Genomic DNA, 22,468 nt, shown 5'->3' with positions numbered 1-22,468 from the left:
CTGGGCTGTTCCTGTGGCACTGCCAGCACTGTCCTGCTCTTGACCATGGACCAGCTCCTGGCTCTCAGCCTGCCACATCCCACAGCCCAGTCTGGCCTCTACATCCCCAGTTCCTCCCAGGAAGGTGTTGGGGGTGCTGAGCCCGCTGTGCCAGCTGGCACCACATCAGATGAAGGTGAGGGGGCTGGCGAGGCTGGGGCTGAGCAAGGGTCTCCCTGCCAGCTGCCCCAGTTCCTTCATCTGCCATGATGCCTTCATTAGAGCCCTGAGTCACCTCCTGGCTGTGCTGTGGGGAGCAGGGCTGCCCCACAAGAGCGGTGTCTGCCCCCCGTGGGTGTCCTGGCAGCCTTACCTTGAGCTGAGTCTGTGCCTCTGCTCTGGGGAGCCCCTGCTGCACTCGCGTTGCTTCCTTAACCCTTTCCCACCCAGGATGTCCCAGGCTGATCTGGGCTGTACCCTGGAGAAGGGGATGGACCCAAGACAGCTGTAGCTGGCACCCTTCCCTGCGCCTTGTCTGCTCAGGCTGCTCCGGTGCCCATATGTCCGTTCTGCAGCCATGCAGCTGTCTGGGAGATAGACACTTGCTCCTGTCACTCCAGAAAGCTGGCTGTGCCACCGCTCGTGTCACTGCCTGTGCCACTGTCACAGCAGCGAGTCCGGAAGCGGGGCCATGGGGGCTGGCCCCTCTGCGGTGGGGACCTCGGGGACGGCCAGCCAGGGTGACACAGTAAGAGCACCTCACCTGGGGGGCTCCCTCGACACTCCCGACCCTCCCTGGGGGGACCCGTGCCTGGCTGTAGCACGGACCAGGTCCTGTAGCAGGGAAGGGAGGCCCCCAGGAAAGGAGCAGCTGAGCACGGTCCCGGCCGCCTCCTTCCATCCTTGTGTCCCACCCACTTTTCTGCCGCAGCTTTGGGTGCTACCGACCTTGTTTCTGTCAGCAGAGATGCATCCCCAGGGACTGGGTGGGTGGGCTGAGTGGGCTCCCTCTCATCCTCCTCTTTTCCCATCCCCTCCCCCTTCCTGCCCCAGTCCCGCACGGGTTCCTGGGCTGCACCCAGTGTGGAGCAGGGGCCTTTGGGAGAGGCAGCGCACCGGGGCTGGCCTTGCCGAGTCCCAGGAGGGGGCGGCACGCTGGCACTGTCCCTGCACAGCAGCTCCCGGGAGAGCAGCCTGGCCGGGGGCAATGCTGGGCCGGCAGCACGGCTCGGGCGGGTGGTCCCGCCTGGCAGCGGCCGCGGGAGGCTGGGGCATGACCGGGGACACCGCGGGGCCGAGGCTGCCCGGGTGATGTGGCACGGCCGGGGCGGGCAGCGGGCGGGTCAGCGATCGCCGTGCACTTGCCCTGCGCCCACACACGCTCCCGCTGCCCGGCAGCCCCAGGAATGTGCTGGCAGCGCTCCCGGCCCAGCTGCGGAGCCCAGACTGCCCCGGCGCCCTCCCAGCCCCCAGCCAGCACCTCCCGGCCCTGCCCAGTTCCTGCCAGCTCGCACACAGACCCTCCCTGTTCGCGGCCGGACACCCCGATCCCGGCCCCCGGCGTTCGGTCCCACTCAGCAGGGCAGGGAGGGGGCACGTCGCATGTGCAGACCCTCTGAGGAGGGGTCCCTTTCCCTCACAGCGTGGCACCATGCGTGGGGACCTGCTCTGCAGTGCTGTTTGTCCCTCCCCGCCCCACCACGTCTGCTCCCACCACAGCCCCATGCCCGGTGGGGGAGCAATCCTCGCACAGTCCCTGCTCCCAGCCGGCTCCTTGGCTAGTGGCAGACCTTGGCACCTTGCTCTGAAACCACATCCTCCTCTGTTGCCCGTGTGCAGGAGGATGCTGTGTCTCCCAGCCTGTGGACTCTGTGGGATGTGCTGGGGGGCTGCCCAAACCCTCTGTGGGGGCTCCCAGTGCAATGAGGGTCCTGGAACCACCCCTCAGATGGACACAGCTGGGCTGCAGGTGCCACAGAGGGGTGTCCACACTCAGGGTGCCCAGTCTGTAGGGTCAGTGGGTGCCCATTTGGGGCACTCTCCTTGTCCTGTGTGAAGGGGCAGGCTGGGGCATTTGGAGCTGTTTTCCAGAGTCTCACAGTGTGGGGGCCTCGTCCCCCTCCCTTTTCCCTCCCAGGTGCACACACCTGGGATCTCTCAGGAAAGGTTATCAGCTAATCACGCTGTGTTTGTGCCTCCCAAATGTCACCGTTGTCCTCGCTGGGACTGTGAGCTCATGCTCCCCACCATTACTGAAAGCACTTCCAGTGCTAGGAGAAGCAGCTGCCATGCCCTTCTGTGGCCCCTTTGAAGCAGAGCTGGAGCTGCTGACAGCTCTGACAGGCTGGAGAGGGGTTCAGCAGGCAGTGGGTGCAGGATGGAGCCACAGGGGTTGATCCCAGGCTGGTTGCAGGGCTCCAGCTGTTCTCCATGGGCCCTGGTCATCCTTGTACTGCAGGGAGGGTTGAGATGCTGGGATGAGGTGCAGCACCATGCACCCAGAGACACACAGGGGACACCCCCTGGTCCTGGACTGGGAGTCAAGTGCAGGGCTTGGAGCAGGGGCACTGCTGGGCCATGCCTGCAGTGGTGTGATGGGCACATTGCCTGCTGAGGGCTGGCCAGAGGGTACCAAGTGTGCCCCATGTCTGTCCCATGGGGCCAGGGACAGGGCCTCTGGGAGGTCAGCCAGGGCCGAGGGCAAGGAGAGATCTGTGGGGTCTGTCTGCAAGACAGGTCAGAGCTGCCCACCCCAGGTGTACGGGAGGAGCCAGGCAGGGGAGTAAAGGCAGCTCTGGCATCAGTCATGCCTATCCCTGCTGCTGGGCAGCCTGAAAAATCACCCCTTTGGCCTGAGCAGAGGGAGCAGAAGGGTGAGAGCCCTGCCAGGATCCCTCACAGTGCAGTGGTCTGGGGAGGGCAGCAGGGCCATGCAGCACATTGAGGCTACCCTGAGCCCCTGCTGTCCCTGCTGCTACCTCCTGGGCAGTACGGCTGGCAAAAGGCAGCTCCCTGTGGTGGGGGGATGTCCACCAAAGGATGGGACATGCACATGCAGACAGCAGGTCCATGGCCTGTGAGGCACATGGGGCCCAGAACCAAAAGTTCTTTGCTTGGGCTGGGTTGGTGTAGCCAGAGGAGACAACCCTGGGGCAGCACTACAGGATGTGGGATGATGAGCAGAGTCTGGGATGGCAGAGAGAGCACCCCCCGGCTGCTCCTGGCCCCTCACTGCAGCAGAGGAGAGCAAACTCCATCTCCTGGCAGGCACAGCATTGCCATGGCAACCGGCAGGACCTGCCAGGCGGGCAGGCCAGCACTGACGTGGCAGTGGCATGCAGCACAGGAAGGAGATGGCAGGCAGGGGCTGGGGACATCTGGGGACAGGCTTAGGTGTGTGAGCACACTGCATGTGCACCTGGGAGGGCACCTGAGTGCATGCACGAGTGCCTGTGCCAATGTGCATGCACGTGTTTGGGTGCATGGGAGACTTCACACAGCACCCTCTCAAGGGTCGCCCCTTGGTTTTGTGGCACCATCGAGGCAGGATGTGCCTCACTGCTCTGGAGGGTGGGCTGCCAGGGTTCCTCTGACCCTTGGGAGCAGCAGGTTTCCCCAAAAGCTGTGGGATCCATGGCTTTGTGTCTGTGGGGAAGATGAGCCCTCCAGCTGGGGTCCCTGACTGCATGGTTCCTTTGGTCTCTTGGTCACAAACCCTGCCATCCTCCAACCACCCCCAGGCCTCCATTTGCCCTGCCCAAAGCCTGGGCTGGTGCTCAGAGCAGGGAGTAGGAGTCAGACAGAGCTACCCCTGTGCTGCAGGCAGCTGGCTATGGCATGTTTGCTGTGTTAGCTGTGTTAGCTGTGTGTGTAAGCTGTGTTAGCGGTGTGTTAGCTGTGTTAGCTGTGTGTAAACTGTGTGTTATCTGTTAGCTGTGTGTAAGCTGTGTGTGTTAGCTGTGTTCTGTGTGTTAGCTGTGTGTGTTAGCTGTGTGTTAGCTGTGAGTTAGCTGTGTGTTAGCTGTGTGTTGGCAGTGTAAGCTCCGTGTAAGCTCTGTGTCAGCTGTGTTAGCTGTGTGTAAGCTGTGTGTTAAGCAGTGTAAGCTCTGTGTCAGCTGTGTTAGCTGTGTGTAAGCTGTGTGTAAGGTGTGTATTAGCTGTGTAAGCTGTGTGTTAGCTGTGAGTTAGCTGTGAGTTAGCTGTGTGTTAGCTGTGCTATCTGTGTTAGCCATGTTCTGTGCCAGAGCAGATGTTCTGCAGGGCCCGGCGCTGCCCCCAGCACGGCCCAGGTGCCGAGGCAGGCTGGCAGCTCTCCTGCCTGCTGAGGGCCCTGTGCCCAGCTACTGCATCCCTCGCCCCACTGCAGCCCAGCTGGGAGCCCCCCTGCTTTGCCTCCCGGGAGAGCCTCTGTTCCCCCCGTTTGGCATTTCTCCGGCTCTAATTGAGCTGTCAATGGGCAGAGATAACGGGGAGTTCGTTAGTTCTGCTCTTTGATGTCTGCCCGCGCTCTGATCACAGCACCAGCTGCAACTCCTTAGCAAACAAACAGCTTCAGATGAGGTCCCTTGGCACGGCGCTCTGCCAGTCCCACGGTGGACCCCCCAAATCCCTGCCGGGCCATTCTCACGATCGCTCACAGCCTCTGTTACCTCCGGCAGCCCCCTCGGCAGCCAGGCTTCCCCGCCGGACGCCCCGCCGCATCTCGCAGATACCGGGCTGCGGCACTCGCCCTGCCGGACGCCCGGGACGCACAGCAGCCGCCCTCCCTCGCAGCCCCTCTCCGGAGCCAGCCCCGGGGCACCCGGTGCCGCCGTCCGCAGGGGCTCCGCGCCGGCGGCGGCAGGCGCCCATCCCCGGTGCCTCGGGGCGGGCCGCGGCGGACCGGGCGGCTGCGCACACGGGGCGGCCGGGCCCGCCTCCGCCCCTCGGCGCGGCAGCACCGCGGACAGCGCCCGGCCCCGCGCGGCTCCGCACGGCTCCGGAGACGGCGCCGGTGCGGTGCGGTCCCCGCGGCGCGGCACGGCACAGCCCGGCCCGGCGCCCGCCGCGCCATGGCCACGGAGGTGGGTGCGGGCGGCGCGGCGGGGGCGCCCCGGCGGCGGCGCCCCCGGGCCGGACTGCGGCGGAGCTCCCCGGCCCGCGGTGTCCGCCGCCCTGCCCTGCCGGGGAGCGGCACCGACGGGGCTCGGTCCGCGTGGGGTGCGCTGCTGCGGGGGGACAGCGTGGGGCGGGGGTCCGCGGGGATAGCGGTGTGGGGCAGAGAGGGCTCCGTGGACGCGGAAAGGCCGGTGAGGGGCCTGAAGTGCTGTGGGGTGCAGGGTGGCTGCAGGCCGCCTTTGGTGAAGGCTGGAGCGGGTCAGGGTTGGGCTGTGGGACGGGGGGCTCTCCTCCCACATGCCGTGGGTCGGACGCGGGACGGCCTCAGACGGTCTGTGGGGAACGGAGCAGGCAGTAGCCCCATAGCACCCAGAGGAAGCATGGGGACGGGCCTTGGCACAACCTGGTGCCTCCATCCAGCCACCAAAGCTGCCCCACAGGCTGCAGCTCGGGGGCTGGCACGGGCTCTCACACCCTGTGGGGAGTCAGGGCTTAGCACCTGCTGCCGGGGCTGCCGGTCCTTTTCATGAAGATGCCCCACTGCAGCCTGCCCACCCGCTGGGCCACTGCTGCAGCCTCGCTGCCCAGTCCCTGCTCCTGCTCGGGAGCCTGGGAGCTGTTGGGTTGGCTGTGTTCTGGGGCACTGCTGGGGACGGGGGGCTGTGCCCTCCCTGGGCCATGGCCCGCTGGCAACACACGCGTGCAGGAACCACTGGGGCTGAGACCAGACACCAGCCTGGGGTGGGAGCGCTCACACTCACCCTCCTTCCTGTGGAGCAGGGGCTGCCACGGCATCCTCCCCTTGCTGCCATCCTCCCCTCCCCGCCTCGCACCTCCAGCACCAGGCTGTACTCATGGCGTGACACAGCCTGTGCCAGGGGCTCCCTGCAGCCCCTGACACTGGGGAATGGCGCTGCTCCCCAGGCCTCCAGGCCTCCAGCAAGGATGCCCAGCACCCCTGGCTGCAGGCCCCGTCTCACCCTCTGCCCTCAGGTGCACAGCCTACAGGAGCTGCGGCGCAGCGCGTCCCTGGCCACCAAGGTCTTTGTGCAGCGGGATTACAGTGACGGGACCACGTGCCAGTTCCAGACAAAGTTTCCCCCTGAGCTGGAGAGCCGGGTAGGGAGTCTGAGAGGTTGTCAGGGAGGGGGGGTGCCCTACGGGGACTCAGAGGGAAGAAGGGTCTAAAGGTGTGGGGACTTATGGGGTGTTGTATGGCCCTGGGCCAGCCAGTGCTACTGGGTGCATGCAATCACAGCTGGCTTGGCTGGTGTGCAAGGCCTTTGGTGCTCCTGGGGGCTGGGAGGCTCTGGTGAAGGCTGCAGGTGCAGCAGGTCTTGGAACGGGTGGGAGGTGGGCAGGGGCCTGCATCAGCTGGGCAGGGAGGAGAGGGTTAAGTGTTCTCCAAGTCCCCCCAGGAAAGGGGACAAGGTGGTGCAGGGAGTCAGTCCCTGGCCAGACTCCTCTTCACTCTGGTTTCTGTCCTAGATTGAGCGGCAACTTTTTGAGGAAACTGTGAAAACCCTAAATGGCTTCTACGCTGAGGCGGAGAAGATTGGGGGCAGCTCATACCTCGAGGGGTGCCTGGCCTGTGCCACTGCCTATTTCATCTTTCTCTGCATGGAGACACATTATGAGAAGGTGCTGAGGTGAAGGGGAGGGTTCAGGGATGGGCACAGCTGCCAGTGCGCACAGGGATGGCTCAGGGGTGTCACAGGGAACATGGGACTGAGGCCAGAGTAGACAGCAAAGCTGGCAGGCCCTGAGTGTCCCTCCCTGTGCTGACAGGTCCTGAAGAAGATCTCCAAGTACATCCAGGACCAGAATGAGAAGATCTATGCGCCACGGGGGCTGCTGCTCACTGACCCCCTGGAACGTGGCATGAGGGTCGTATCCTTTGGGCAGCGGGGATGATTGGGGCATGGCAAGGGTGAGGGGAGACTGGGCGTGGGTTCTGGGTGATTGGGCTGGCACATCTCACTGGTGGTCCTTAGCAGGGTCCAGATCGAGATCTCCATCTACGAGGACCGGTGCAGCAGCGGCAGCTCCAGCAGCGGCAGCTCCAGCAGCAGCAGCGGGGGCGGTGGAGGCGGGGCAGGGGGCCGGTGACTGGCCGGGAGTCCCTGCAGGGACTCGTACTGCCGGGACAGTGGCCTCTCCGAGCTCCGCAGGCTGCACTACCAGAGCACCCGCTTCTGAGCCCAGCGAGAGCAGCAGGGGGAGGCCGGGGCTACCGGGTGGGGCTGCCCACCCCCATCTGCTCTTTGTCCCCCGCAGTGGGTCTGCCCCTGCTCGGACCCACTGTGGGCAGAGACTGCTGCTGGGGCATCCCAGGTGCTTCCCACTGAGCCGAACTGTTGCCAAGGGGCTCCTACAGCCCTCCATGTGCGTGGTGCTGCTGCCCCTGCCACAAGCAAAAGGAGCTTGCTCTGCTAGGGGCAGTCCCAGCTGGCAGTGTCCCTGTTGCCAGGCGCTGGGAGTGCTGGGACTGGCAAAGCCTCAGGCAGTGCTAAGCAGGGGATGCACAACCCCACACTCACAGGCACTGACAGCTCTTGCTGCATCCCCTCCTGGGGACAGCCTGCCTTGGTGCTGTGGTGTGGCTCAGCTGCTGCTCGTGCACCATTCAGGGGGCCTGGCAGAGCACTGGTGCCGCTTCTTCTGCATGATGGGCCGTGCGTTCACCCCAGCTCTGTGCCACCCACTGCCCCATTGCTGCTCTCCTGGCCCCTTCCCCCATCTGGCACTACATCCTCTCCAGCAGCAACCTTCACTGCCCGGACACTGGGCACTTGCTTCTGCTTCTGCTCCCTGCATGACTTGCTGCCATCCCCAGCTGGACCCACGCATCTCTCCAGCCCAGTGTCCAGGCCAGGGAGCTGCAGTGCTGGGCATGGTGATGCCCTGTGCCATGTGCCCTGGACTCATTCATGGCCCGGCACAGTTGAGGCTGAGCTGTGATATGGGTGAGGCAGGCTCCCTGCCCAGTCCTAGCAGAGTTTGCCTGTATCCAGCTCCCAGCAGCCCCTGCCTACTCTGCCCCATGACCTGCCCTAATGCAGGGAGGGTGCCCAGTGGGGCAGCTCCATAAGGACCCTTCCTCTCACACTGCTGAGTCCTCTCCTGCCCACGTGTCCTGCATGCATCTGCCACCAATGCCCCAATTCTCAGCCTGGTCTGTCAGAGGGACCTTGAGGGGCACCTGAGCCTGGCAGCAAGGTGTGGAGGTTCATGGTCCAGGGGTCAGATAGCAGGAAATAGGAGGGTCCATGTGACATCCAGCACCCCAAGGAGAATTTCTATCTGGGAGCAGGGCTGAACCAAGCTGGCCTTTCTCTCCTGGGAGCCTGGAGGGAGGACCCTGCCCTGTGGGACTTCTTTTGGCTCAGTCATGATGTGTGTGTGGGGTGGCCCTGGCCTCAACGTTCCTGCTGGAGCCCCCCCACCCCTGCATGGAGACCTTCCTCAATAAACCCCACGCTTCTTCCCCCACTGCCTACCCTGCATCTTCTTGTGTTGGGGAGGTGAGCAGGACAACCCTGTGGGGGCACAGAATCAGGCTGGGTATCTCTTTTCTCACTGGGTTGCACAGAGCCCCACAAGGGTGAGCATGGGGGGACGGAGGGGATGGAGAGGAGGGGACAGTCTAGGGGAGTAGGGGGACACGTAGCAGGCACGTGGCCCTGGGACAGGGACACACAAGGAATACAGAGCAGGAAAGGGTTTATTCTGTTGGCACTGGGTGCAACCAGCACAGTGCTGGGGGGTAGCAGGGAACACCTGGCTGCGCCAGAGCAGGCTAATTGTGCCAGCAGCGTCCACCAGCACCCAGGGAGAAGCCGTGGTGACAGTGGCAGTGGAAGGAGCCATAGCTGTTGTGGCAGATATGGTCACAGGGACCAGGCTGTGCCTGGCACTCATCTATGTCTGTGAAAGAAGGAGAGAAGGTCAGAGCTGTGCCAAAGTTACAGGGAGTGTGTGGCATGGGCAGTGCAAGGGATGGAGGAGGCATGAGGGGGACAGCTCCAGGGCTGGGTGAATGTGGGACACAAAGGCAGGTGATCCTGCCACTGCTTGGTGCCAAGGCTGCTGGGTGGCAGATGTCCTTACTCTACCAGCTCCTGCACAGCCACAGTCTGTCCATTCTGCCCCCCAGCAGTCAGGGGCAGTGAGCACAACTGGGCACCCAATCATCTCTGCCGCCAGGGCAGCAGCAGGCAGCGGCGGGGGGGCACTGCAGATACTCACCCAGGCACCGGCTGGCAGCCGGATCGAGGGGACGGAAGCCTGGGTGGCAGAGGCAGCTGTGTGCCCCAGGGCTGTTGATGCACAGCTGGCTGCAGTTGTGCAAGCCCTGAGCACACTCGTCGATGTCTGGTGGGGATAGAGAGAGGAGTGTGGAGTTACAGCATGTAGGGGGGAAAAGCAGCCCAGCCCTGTTGTTGAGGTGCAGGCAGGGCTGCTTGCTGCACCCCAGCCCCTTCAGAGCTGCACATTTTGCTATAGTCCAGTGCAGAACTGGGCCAGGGGCACCACCACTCTCCAGCCAGGTCCCGGCGTGGGCAGAAGCACAAGCACAGCCCAGCCCTGCAGAGCTCAGCAGACCAGGTTAATAGATGGGATATAGTTTATTGGGGGATCTCTGGGAGAGGGGCTGGAAGACTGTTGGGACTAAGCAGGGTCAGACTCCAAACAGTAAGGTCAATACTTTAAAAACCAGACCAGGAGGGTCCTGCCCCTGCAGGGCTGGGAAGAGCCTCCTCTGCCAGGGCTGAGGAGGTGGTTCCTGTCACCGAGGAGGGGGCAGGCGAAGCACACAGTCGCAGGCCAAACCAGCAGGCACATGGTACGGTGTCAAGGCGACGGAGCGAGGTACCAGCATGGCAGGAACAGCACTGGGGCAGGGGGGTGGGCGGGGGAAGGGGCACTGCCAGGCTGCCCGAGGGCTGCTTTCCCAGAGATGGCACAGGACAGCCAGGTCTGTGCCCGTCCCACTGCAGGTCACCCCACTATGTCCCAGCCGGCACTTCCAGGGTGGTTCGACGAGGACAGAAAAAGAGAGACAGGCAGAGGCCAGCCCATCCTTCCACCAAGGCTGCTCTGGCGTGTTATGGGCAGGGCTTAAAGTGCATAGAGACAAAGGCAGAGTCCGAGGACTTGAGGGAGGAGGACACTGTGGGGGAGCCCCAGCCAGCTCCCAGCAGAGGGATAGCCCCCAAAAAAGGCCACTTGAGCTGCACAGAGAAGGAGAGAAGGAACAAGCAAGAAAAAGAGAAAGAGAAAGGGAGTCAGTGGCAGCTCAGTGGGAGGCATAGACAAACAGACAGAGAACCAGGGTGGAGGTGGCTGGGCTGCCGTCCGACATGTTGCAGGCTGCGGCCTGGCCTTTGTCAGGGGTGCAACAGCATCCCAAGGTGGTGCTTTGGGGCTGATGCCAGCTGGCATGGGGTCGGGGTGTCCCAGCTATCACTCACCCACGCAAGCTGTGCCATCCTCGTTTGGCTCAAAGCCCCGGCTGCAGCGCTTGTTGCTGCGACAGCGGTACCCGCCATAGGTGTTGATGCAGAGAGGCTTGTCCCGGGGACAGATGAAGGGGAACTCAGTGCACTCATTTGTGTCTGCAAGAGGGTCCTCAGTGTGAGATGTCTGGGCAGAGAGCTTGGGGCTGCCAGCCCCTCCAGTTCCCCCGGTACACTGGATGGTCACCCCAGTGGCAGCCATGCATAAGCCATATCTCTGCCCAGAAGGCTCACAGCCTGGCCACAGCCACCCTGCTGCACCTCTGCTGCCCCTCCCATCGCTCATGGCTGCAGCACACAGCCTGCCACATGCCAGCCATGCCTCCTGCTCTAGCACATTGCTCTCGCTGTTCTCTGGGATATCATGGTGCTCCTCTGGAGCTGTACAGGTGTCCCATTCCCAGGCCATGTGCCAGGCAAGCAGCTGTACCTGGCATGGAGCCATGTGGCAGGCAGCCACCTCCCAGTCTCAGAGTGTCCCTCATGGGGCTATGCTACAGCATCCTGGGTACAGGCACACCTGTGCTCCAGCAGCCACTCACCTACACAGCGTCCATTCTCGTGCTGGGAGAATCCCTGCCCGCACTGCATTTGGGAAGAAGCAGAGACCACTGGGATGGGGAGGAATCACCCCTGGGCAGCCACTGAGCCAGCAGAGCCCAGCCCCTTGTTTCTGTCCCCAAAGTGTCACACCCTACACCCACACCTGGCCCTCACCTCTAGAGGGGCAGGCATGAGTGGCTCCTCCACATCCAGAGGGTAGGGGATCTCCAGGACAGAGTTGGTCTCACTGCTCGCCACAGCTCGTGACACCACGCGGCCATCTGGCCAAGTCACCTCCAGGCTGCTGGCTTCGTCACGCCCTGCAGGCGGGCAGCCCATCAAAGGGAGGGTCTCCAGGGTGGGCAGGGGCTGAAAGGAGGCCAGCGGGGTGGTAGGGATGGAGGGGCAAAGTCCTCCCTTGCTCCCTGAGCCCAGCTCCAGGTGCTCATGCTGACAGCCCACACACATGGATATACTCTGAGGGGCGTACATGGGATGACTTTGCAGTGGGCAGAGACACCCCTGAAGGCTTGGCTGCAGCAGGATAGAGCTAAAGGGAAGGGAAAGCCCTACTGCCTGGGCAAAGCAGGAGGCAGGGCATGGGGAAGGGAGCAGCTGCCCCTTGCAGCACAGCTGCAGTGGCTGGACAGCCTGCCCCCAGCCTTACACGGAGCCCAGCATACCTAGGGTGACAGGCAGGGACGATTACTGCGCAGCAGGACACCGGGGCAGCACACATGGCCCCTGCCCTGGGGAGTGCCAGGGAAGGCTGGGGATGGAGGCAGCCCCCTGACCCCCTAGCTCACCCAGTCCAAAGTGTGCCACGGGCTCCATCTCACAGAGGTACCCGGAGCCGCCATCGATGATGCGCAGGTGGGCCCCGCTGCGCCGCGTGAACAGCACCACCTTGGCCCCCCGCGCAAACGCCCCGAAGCGCGTGCGGGGGATGACGCGCAGCCAGTTGTTATTGGTGCCCTGCAAAGGGAGGCAGAGCAGAGAGATTGAGTTGGGAGGGATGGAAGGGATGGGTACAACACGAGGAGTCCCTGCTTGACTCACCTGGGTGCCCCTGAAGATGGAGATTGGCTGTGCCATGGACTCGCCATGGGATAGGATGAGGTCCAGCATCCCATCGCCATCAAAATCTGTCACTGCACCTCCTGCAAGGACAGAATCATGCTGTGTCTGAGGCCTGGCCCCATGTTCACCAGCACTAGACCTTGCTGCTGCTGTGGCCTTCCACTGGCAATGGGAGCACTCCCAGCCACGCAGGGACAGAAAGGAAGATGGGGTGACATCAGTGCAGGAGTGTGGCTGGCACCCTGTAATCAGGTGCATTGGCACCCTGGGCAGTGGAGGGGACAGGCAGTGCCTGGATGGCTGTGGGTCACAGGGAGCTGCCTGACCTCTTCCCAAATGCAGAGGCTGGCTTTGAGCAGTGGACACCCAGGAAGGGGCACATCAAGAGTGTCTCTGGGGTACTGGAGATGGCACTATTGGCTGGGTATGGGTGGAGGGAGAAAGCATGGGGCCATTCCTGGGTGACAGGAGCTCCAGCCTGCTGGTAGGGAGCAGGCAGATAACTCAGCCAGGCATGTGGCATGCTCAGACAAAGAAGGTGCCAAGCAGTGCTGTGCCAGAGCAAGGTGGACCTACCTGTGCCCCGTCCCTCTGGCTCCAGTGCATCCCCTGGATTCAGCTCTTCCACAATGGGGTCTGAGTGTTCTCTGCGGATGAGCCTGCCAAGGACACACACAGGGTATGAATGCCAGCTCCTGCAGTCCTCAGAACCTTCCTGGACATGTCTGTCCCCTCCTGAAGAATCATGGTAGGGGTGACAGCCTTGGTGGCTATAGGGTGTGGACGGAGGATGTGACTGTCCCCTGCCTGTTGGCACATCCCCACTCCATGCAGAGGCAACAGGAGTTTCATGAGAGCTTCTGGATCTGAACTGCAGAGTAGCAACAGCATCTGTTGCATCCCTCTGGAACCTGGAGATATCTCCAAAGGGCTCCTTACAAAACCCTTGCCCTCTACCCACCTATGGGTGCAAACATTGGGTAGACAATCAGTTCCCATCACCCTACACACGAGGCAAGGAGGTGCTACACAGAAGTAATAAGACTTGACCCCCACAATTAACAGGAGCCATGAAGAAGTTTCCACACAGCTGCTAATCAGCAGTGCTGGGGACCCCAGGGGCTGCTGCAGGCACGATCACAGTGGCTGGTAAATGATGCCAGGAAGGGCTCAGTCACGACGCCTTTTATGAGCCGAGCCCGAGCCGTGGCACTGCTGGAGAGGAGCCCTGTGAGCCTGGCTGTGCTGCTCGGGCTGCTCGGCTCCCAGCGCAGGGTGCAGGGTGCAGGCTGCCCGGCCCCGCCGGCTCCTACCGGAACAGGCGGTTGGCGGAGGAGCCGCGGTAAGCGATGTTGTTGAAGAAAACCTCCAGCTCCTGATCGTTGTCGAAGTCGGCTGCGATGACGGTGCGGACGGGGGACGGCATGGAGAACTTGGGGGTGGCGATGTCCTGCATGGACACGGCCCGACAATAGGCACAGGAAGCAGGACACCTGGGTCTTGCTTTGATGCCTCGGGTCCCCTCCTCGCTGTCAGGTGGGGCTCAAAGGGAATTCAGAGCGAAGGCAGCCCCGCTGGCTGAGGTGGCTCCGTGGCAGAGCCGCCAGTGCGGGGGCTCCCGGCCCTCACCCGGAATCGGACGCGCCCGGGAGCTCCGCTCTGCAGGTAGAGGCGGTGCGGCCCGTTCCAGTTGCCATAGACGATGTCCACTCGGCCGTCCCGGTTGAAGTCAGCCAGCGCCACACCGCGTCCGTGCTGGTAGGGGTCATCCAGCCCTGGGGAACCGCAAGGGGACAGGGGGAGACGGGAACCCCTCCCTGCCTCCTTGTCCCCAGCACACCTCCCAGGATGTGCTCCACCGTCCCCAGACAGGTTCTCCACGCGCAGGGTTACATCCCTGCTGCGCTGATGGATGCCCCGATGCATCTCAGCCACTGTGGTCAGTGGGGCTCTGGGTCCCCAGGGCTGTCGCCCCACCGCCCTCATCCAGTGCAGGCAGAGCCACCCCTGCCCTGAAGTCCCCAGAGTCTCTGTGTTCCCCCAGCTTCCCCTACTCACCCACAGCAGCCGCCACGTCCCTGTACGTCCCGTCCCCCCGGTTGTGGAAGAGGAAATTTGGGCTGTTCTCATTACCGCAGAATATGTCAGAGGCACTGTCACTCAGGATGGGGCCCACGGCCACCCCACGGCCGCCTGGGGACAGTAGCCCGGGGTGAGGGGACAGCTTCCCCACGGGAGTTTGTGCTCCCCACGTTCCCTCAGTGTTGCCCACACGGTGGAACCAACCCCCCCCAATCACGCGTCCCCTCCACTCCTCCCGCAGTGTCCCATTCTTGCCCACCTCCAATCCCTCTCATCAGGAGCTAATTGGGCCTGGCAGCCGCTTGTGTCACTCCCAACCCTAATCACTGCCATCGCCATGGTGACAACACTCCTAATTACTGACAATTTACCGCTGGGGCACGCAGCAGTCCCCACGGTGGTGGGGCAGCATGGGGCGCAGGCGGGCTTGTTCCTCCCGACGCCTACGTTCCCAAACCCCGCTGCCTGCCCTATGGATGCTGTGAGCTCGGGAGGGACTAGCCCCGGTGATGCTGGGCACAAGGGTCCTGCCAGGCGTGCATCCATGGTCCTGGCGCCTTTCACGGGCCGTGGGGCTGCCACTAGATGGGGCAGTCAGGCAGCCCAACGCGTGGCACGGACCTCGGGCTGCACTGCCCTGCCTCAGCGAGTTCCCCCGTTGGCCGTGCCCTGGAGCGCCCCGTGCCCTCCGCAGGGCCACGGCAGCCGGGTGTACCTGTGTACTTGCTGACGCCAGCCTGGGCGGCCACGTCCACCAGCACCACGACACCGCGGGCAGGGTCACTGGCAGCCACATCCATCTCAATCAGGGCATGGGGGCCCACGTTGCCGCTGGCGTAGTTGGCGATGTAGATGGAGTACCTGCCGGAGCCCTGCAGCCGGCAGCACCGCCTCAGCACCCACCCACCCGCGGCTCATCTCCACGGGGACCACAGGATGCCTGCTGTGAATGCTCTCATTGCTCCCGTGGGAGCGGGCACTGCTACTGTGTGCTGAGCGAGAGCTCTGCAAAGCCCACGGCAAAAAGCATCCCAGGAGCAGGGATGTGCCTCATTGCCTCCAGGAGCTCTCTGGTCACAGAGCTGGCATGGGACACATTATCCCCCCTCCCAGCATCTCCCCGGCGTGCCGGGTCCTCCCAGTTTCCACCGCCCCCTTTGTCCCGTGCAGTAGCTGCACCCTGATTTAGCGATAATCATTTGGAAACAAACCGCTGGAGGAGGAGGACGAAGAAAGAGCAGGTGACAGGAACATAAATCACCTCGACAGGCACGTTTATCAGCTGGTGGCAACCGTGTGGACAGGCATCCACACTCTCTAGAGCTGGGGCTGTTGCTAGCCCTGACAGTCCAGGGGTGGCTGGGGAGCACCCTTGGCCAAGCAGGGGATGGGACGGGCAAAGGGAGCAGGCCCCAGGACTCCACTGAAGGGACACTGGGAGTGGTAGGGGGCAAAGATGCCCCTGCCCACAGAACCCTGCTTGCTCACCGTGCGGTCCACGCAGGCAACGGAGCGCCCTGCAAAGCGGCTGGCCACGTCCCGGTTCACCTCGTCACTCAGGATGTCCTCCCAGCGCCCGTTGCGGAGCTTGAACAGTTTGTCTGTGTAGGTGGCCATGCCTGGGGAAGGGGGCACAGGTCAGTGGGCTCCAGCACACCGCCTCCTCCTGAGGAGGGTGCTTTGTAGCAAGGGAGGTTGTGGAAAAGGTACTCTTTTTCCAGAACACCCCAAATACCTGCTGTCCCTGCAGCCCCCTACAGTGCCATAGGGCTGGGCTGCTGCTGCTGCAAGAGCCCCATGACCCTTAAGGGCCACGGGGAGACACACAGAAGAATCAACTCATTAAGCTAAAATATGTCCCAATGAGGCACAGCCCTGTAGATCATCCTCAAGAAAGCAAAAAAAAAAAAAAAAAAAAAATTAAAAAAGAAATCGATTCAGTGGCAGGCACAGTCAGCGAGCTACACCATTTGTGACAGCAGCAATGGCAGATCCTGATTTAGGGACAGGTGTGCCAGCAGCCACTGCCAGCCCAGGTAATTAGGAGCACTGGGAAGACAGATCTGCTGCCTGGAGGTCAGGGACACAGGGCAGAGCTGGGCTGGAGCACCAAACTAGGCAGCCCTGGGGTGCCAGCTTGGAGCATGTAAGTCTTGTTCCCATGAAAGGCATGCCAGGAGCAGGGACAGCACTGGACTTGACTTGGTGCAGCAGGCACAGGAGAGCCATGAGATCAAAGGGGACAACTGCTGCAGGGCACAGCTGGGATTTACAGTCCTGTGGCTGGACAGTCGAGGGGGCAGAAGGGAATCTTCTGTCCCACTTGGGGTGCCACAAAAAGGGCGATGGGCAGCTGGAAGTGCTGACTCGGTGGCTGGCTGGGCTCAGTGTCCCACCCATGCTGCCATCAATCAATGGAGCCACTCAAGTGAGAAATTAACTCCAGCCCGCACACATCCCTCACACGCCGAAGGTCACGGGCAGCCACGCCGGGGCTCCCCCCGTGCCTGGGGCCCAGCTGCCAGCAAGGCTCACCAGAAAAGGCATTGTTGGTGTTGAGGAAGTAGATCTCCTCGCGGCCGTCGCCGTCGATGTCACAGGCTGTCACGCCGATGGCGTTGCCCTGCCGGTCCCGCAGGGCGTAGTACGGGGAGCCCCGCTCATCCTCTGCCATGTTCACCAGCCGCCCCTGCGCCTTGTCGTACTTGAGCACCAGGTTGGGGCCATTGTACCTGTGAGTGTAAGCAGGGGTATTGGCTTCCCGAGGACTGAGGATGGGATAAAAGCCCCTGTCTCACCCCTGGGGGGACACTGGGTGTGATACTGGATTTTCCCCATGATGGGCACTGCAGAGACCTGCATGGTCCATGGAGGCCAAGGACCCTGCCAGGCATCCCATGTCTGGCAGCACCAGTGGGGGTCAGGCAGATAGCAGTACAGGATGGGAGCAGGTCCCTGCTTGCAGAGCTTTCCCAGGGCAAGGAAACTGCCACACGAGGCAAATCCTCTCAGCACGGAGCATCCCACTGGCTCCTCGCCCGCTCCCGCCCAACGCACCAGTAAACAAGTTATACAACGGCCACCACGACTGCTTACAAAACTCCAACTGCCTTCTTGACTCAGCACAGCTGGGAGTGGTGGCCCAGACCCCTCCAGGGTTCCCAATGCTGCCCATGTTTTCCTGCCTCAGTGATGTTCAGAGCAACATAAGGGCCAGACTGACTGCCTGCCACCATAGTGCCTCCATCTAGCTGGATGGGATCTGTGAGGGTAAAGGTGGGCACACTCTCCAGGTGGGCACACCTGTGTGTGCAAGCCTTTTTAGGGAGTGAGGATGGTGGTGTGTACACAGATATCCTGCAGTAGCAGCTCACAGCAGTGCCAGCACACACACAGAAGCTTACACCATGGTCTCTGCTCTTCCTGACCAAGATTGGACCTGCTGGCAGCAGCTGCTCTCTGTCCAGCCCCACTTGGGCACTGGCAGCACAGCACACGGCTCCCTGCTTCCCCGGCTCCTGCCGGCCCTTCCCAGCCATCACTCCAATAAAGGACTATAAAAAACCTCCAGCCAATTAACTGAATCTCCAGAGAGAGCTGAGTCCTGTCAGCAGAGCAGAGACGGCCTGGGGACACGCTGGCTGTGCACTGCAGGGTGGACCCTGGCTGCTGGGCAGCTGCCACCTGCCCCACAGAGAAGGGACCGATGGGGGCACTCATGTGGTCCTACACAGGCACTCAGCCTGGCATCAACACCTTCTGTGGGTGCACACACACACACAAATTCACTGGTGGGTGCCTGCAGACCTCAACCCACCCACCAGTGTGCACAACCCCCCAGCTGGCCACAAGACCACAGAGGAGAGTGGAATTCCTGTCCCTGCTGTCACTGAGGCATTAGGGGTGCACCACTCACCCTGCCACCACGATCTCGAAGTCACCGTCAGCATCCAGGTCGGTGACGGCCACGCCGTAGTTGAGCTGGGTGGGATTGCTGTCGTAGTCGGGCGGGAGGAGGCGGTGGGTGACGGCTGCAAACATGGGCTCGCTGCGCTGGGAGCCCTCGCTGAGCCAGGCCAGGGACAGCAGGCACAGTGCCAGCATCCTGGACACCTGGGAGAGACCTACAGCCCATCAGCTCAGGAGACACGCTGCTCCACCATGCCCAAGCAGCCCACTGTCCTTGCATGGGAGATGCTCTCTTTTCACCCTTTGCCACAGCACCCCAGCCTGCACCACACCACCTGTCCCTGGACCCTTGGGCACTGTCACACTGGTGTCCTGGCACTGTTCACCCTTGGGACAAGATCATACTCCAGTGAGCTGGGGCTGAGCAGCAGCCCAGCCTTGGCAGCCCATCCTACTAGAGGGACTGGAGAGGCAGCAGGAGGGCTCTGGGGTGCTGACAAAGCCAGGCTCAGGCCCAGCTCACTCTGTCCTAAGGCGCCACGGGCTTCCAAGGTCCTGGAAAATCAAACTGTCAATCACTGCTCCCTAGACAGGGTCAGAGGAAGAAGACATTCACTGGCCCAATGAGTTTGTCTTCTGTCCAATTGGTCTTCCAGAGCTGGGGAAGTTCACAGGGAGAACACAGGGATACTTTTTCAGGTTACTCCCACATGCCTCAGTTTCTCCATCCTGCTGGAAATGTTCCTCCCAGGGTCTCTGCAGGGTGAGGTCCCTCCAGCCTGGCCAGGGAAAGCTTCTGCACAGGGATGCAGCCATGAGAAGATGCTGGGAGGAACAGGAGACTGGGACGAGAGGCTCATTTAACCTGGACTGCGGAGGACAGCTTCTGCCAGCACTGCTGGCAAGGCTGCAGAGATTTTGGAGCTGGCTCTGACCTGGCTGTAGCACAGGTGATGAGCAAGGTGGCACTTAGGAGGACAACCCCTCATCCCAGGCCTGGCAGTCACGTCCAGAGGGGAAGAGCCCAGAGATGAGCTGTGTGTCCCCAGGCTGTGGGCATGATCCCACATATCTCCACTCCAGCTGGGAGAAAAAGCAGCCTGGTCCGCTCTTGCAAACCAGAGGGGTGGTTGGGGCACCTGGCCTGCAAGGGGACAATGCTGCATGTGACTGTGCCTGGGCAGGACTGCCCTCCCCAGCCAGGAACAGTCCCCCTGTCCAGGAGTGAATGACCCCCTGCCAGCTGACCCCCATGCTGTTGGACTCAGCAAGCCCAGGAAGTGGTGGCAGCTGGGTGGTACCACATATGCCCAGATTGGAGAGGGGAAGGTGCTCAAGATTGAGACCCGAGCAGACCCAACAGATAGTGGAGAACAGTCTGCTGCTGCCTCCTCTGGGGATGGGAATGGTCCCAAGGCTCTCTTGGGGGCCAGGGTTCCCATGCCATAACGAGCTTCCAGGCCTACATGGCTGGGCAGGAAGAGCCTGTTCTCCAGCTGCAAAGTAAACCTTAACCCTACTGGCCACAACATCCATAGCTCTGCATTGCATTGCACCAGCCTACTCCCCTTTCCTCTCCAACTCCATCTATAGCCTGGGCACAGTTTCCAGTGTAGATGTGTGTGTGTCCCCAGCTCTATCCTCAGGAGAGGTATGCTCCCATTCTCTTCCTGTAATGGTCCATTACCCTGCCATGCTGTCTGCAGCAGCTCTTGAGGGGCAGGAGCCTGGATCCTTCCCTGGTGCAGGGGTCCATTCAAGACACAGGTGATGGGGACAGGGCTCATCGGGTTGTTCAGGGATGGGAAAGTCCCTGGGTGTCACTCTGCAGTGCCAGACAGTGAAGTAGGGGGAGCCTTTGCCACAGCCCCACTCCAGGCTTACCAAAATGAGCACGGGGGAGAGCCACTGACATTGTGGACAGATGGGTGCAGGGCTGCCACATAAGCCCCTGGCCCTGCAGAGCAGTGCTGCCTCACTCCCAGCCACAGCCAGACGATGGGTGGCTGTCCCCAGCCCATTGGCAGGGCTCTCTGTCTTTGCCCACTCCAGCTCCCACTCCCCAGAGCCTGGACTGCTACCACATGCCCCCTCTGCCTCATCCAGCTGCAGCTGAAATCCCTCCAAGCTGGATGGAGCTTTTCCAGTAGGAAACAATGCTCTTGATTGGAGACAAAAGGCTTTTCCCAGTGGATCCGGTGCTTGGTGCCATGGGAAAGGGATGCCCAGCCCAGAGCCAGGCCATTTTGGGAAGGGGAAGGGAGGCAGACTTGGGCTCTGCATGTCAGATGCAGAAGGGCCTCATCATTCCCAGCATGCTTTTGATAGAACCACAGTCCCAGCATGAAGCTTCACCTGGGGTTTGAGGCCATGGTGCCCTGCCTGTATTCAGGGCAGACCTCAGTCTATCTTGCTCCAGCAGAGTCACATCCTGGCTTGTGTTGTGGCATCTGGCAGCAAGGTCACCCCAGGGGGTTTCTGCAGTATGGCTAGTGACATGAAGCCAAGGTGCCAAGCAGGGCAGAGCCACTGGGAGGGTGCCAAGGCACCCGTGCAGGGTGCAGCCAGGCAGCCCAGGGGGAGCATGCTGGCCCCAGGGCAGAGATGCAGCATGTAGGATTCATCTGAGCCCATGCATTGCTATGGCCGGCAGTGCACAATGAGGAGGGTGGCAAGGGGACCCTGGGACAGGCAGGTGATTGGGCCCCAGACCTCTCACCACAAGTGGGGAGATGCTGTCCCCAGATGTCCTCACTGTACACACATGGAAGTCCCCTACTCTACATCATGGGGAAGGGGGCTGTGAGGTCCCTGTGTGGCCGCCCCACCCCGCATGTCACCGTGACATTGCTGCCCTGCTCACCACGCACCCCAGTGATGTCACGCTCCACCACTGCAGCAATGTCCCGCTGTGGGCCGCAGTCAGCTCCACGACATTTCTTGACATCATGCAGCAAGGGCATCACTGCACCCCAAATGCACCCCAAAGCAGTGACAACATGTGACATCCCAGCACCTCATGCCGCCATGCTGCACGTGCCCCAGTAACATCATATTCTCATTGCTAGCACTGCCAGGCTGCCACAGCTGTACAGGGACAGGGCAGAGGACAGGCAGGAGACGTCCCACAGACCCAGCAGACCCCTCTTCCACAGCAGCTGGGCTGCCCAGAGTACCAGCAGTGCCCCTCCACAGCTCCTCAATGCCCAGCAGCCCAGACCCTGCAGTGCCTCTGCTCCAGCCAAAGCCCATGAGCCTGGGTCCTGCTGCGACGTCTGCTCGCTGCTGCGAGCCTGTCCCTCCTATGCAGGACTCCTCAGTGCTGGACCTGGCAGGCTGGGGCTCAGCCAGCAGCAGCCAATGCAGTGTGGAGATGAGCAGTCACCTTAGCCTCTGAGCTCGCCCCAGAGGGACACCAGCTCCTTGGGGGGCTCAGGCCCACCAGCACACAGCCACCTCCTTCCCACGCAGGCAGGTACATGGCTGGACCCCTCTGCCCACTCCCCCCGCTCCTCCATGGGCTCGGCCACGACCAAGCACAAGTGCCGCTATAAAGAGGGGCTGTCCCTCGCTGCTCACAGTCCTGCTGCTCCTGCCAGCGCTCTCCAGTCCCAGCACACACCGCCCATCACCGTACAGCCTCTTGAGCACGGTCCTCCCCAGCCCAGCATCCTTCCATCCCCATCCCATCCTTCTTCCCGCTCCCTCCCGGCTCACTACCCCGCATCCCCACCACGCCACGGGGACAGGCTACGTGCCCGCGGTCCCGCTCCGCCCTCCACCAACTTCTCCCCGGGCCGGTGACCGTGCCGGAGTTGACAGACGCCCCTCCCCGCCCCGGAGTCCCCGGGAAACTTCGCGGAGCAGCAAAACCACACGGCTACTCACGGGCCAGGGGGGCCGCCCGGCGCCCCCACGGCGGCGGGAGCGCATCCCGCACCGCCGCCTCGCCGCCCGCCGCGCCTCCGCCTCCGGTGCTCCGCTCCCGGCTCCCGACGGGCCCGGCCCGCCCGCGCGGCGCCTTAAGAACGGGCGGCGGCGGCGGCGGCGAGCGGGGCGGGGGCGCCGCTGCCAATGGGGAGCGCGGGGTGGGGCCGCCCGCAGCCAGGTCCGGCCCCGCGGTGCTGCGGGGGGGCACGGGGAGCATCGCCCCGGGCACCGGGAGGAGAGGGGCGCCCCGCGATGCCGGAGTCACGGCCCAGAGAGCTGCATGGCCACGGCGGGCAGCGTGTCCCGGCTCGCTGCGGTCACTCCGGGGT

General features: G+C 62.6%; 2 protein-coding genes across 3 annotated transcripts; one reads left to right on the top strand and one right to left on the bottom strand.

Moving 5' to 3' along the window:
* The first annotated feature begins 4,921 nt into the window (after positions 1-4,921).
* Positions 4,922-8,568, top strand: GOLGA7B (golgin A7 family member B). The gene is made up of 5 exons (XM_036385730.2): positions 4,922-5,042; positions 6,070-6,195; positions 6,565-6,717; positions 6,865-6,966; positions 7,081-8,568. The coding sequence occupies exons 1-5, from the start codon at positions 5,031-5,033 to the stop codon at positions 7,183-7,185; spliced, it is 498 nt and encodes a 165-aa protein (XP_036241623.1). The 5' UTR covers positions 4,922-5,030; the 3' UTR covers positions 7,186-8,568.
* Positions 8,569-8,782: 214 nt separating this feature from the next.
* CRTAC1 (cartilage acidic protein 1) lies at positions 8,783-22,194 on the bottom strand. Of its 2 annotated transcripts, XM_036385729.2 has the most exons (16): positions 22,098-22,194; positions 18,217-18,413; positions 16,836-17,032; positions 15,789-15,919; positions 15,016-15,172; positions 14,277-14,411; positions 13,848-13,993; positions 13,532-13,668; positions 12,795-12,877; positions 12,198-12,298; positions 11,945-12,113; positions 11,313-11,458; positions 11,138-11,180; positions 10,551-10,694; positions 9,325-9,450; positions 8,783-9,003 (listed from the first exon to the last, which is right to left on the bottom strand). In XM_036385729.2, the coding sequence occupies exons 1-16, from the start codon at positions 22,140-22,142 to the stop codon at positions 8,876-8,878; spliced, it is 2,085 nt and encodes a 694-aa protein (XP_036241622.1). In that variant the 5' UTR covers positions 22,143-22,194; the 3' UTR covers positions 8,783-8,875. The 2 variants fall into 2 exon arrangements, with proteins under 2 accessions (XP_036241622.1, XP_036241621.1); XM_036385728.2 differs by lacking the exons at positions 8,783-9,003; positions 9,325-9,450 and adding an exon at positions 9,686-10,310.
* Positions 22,195-22,468: the final 274 nt, after the last annotated feature.

This window comes from Molothrus ater, chromosome 8 (genome assembly GCF_012460135.2).
Source record: "Molothrus ater isolate BHLD 08-10-18 breed brown headed cowbird chromosome 8, BPBGC_Mater_1.1, whole genome shotgun sequence".
NCBI lineage: Eukaryota > Metazoa > Chordata > Aves > Passeriformes > Icteridae > Molothrus > Molothrus ater.
This window is presented reverse-complemented; position numbering and strand designations above follow the sequence as displayed.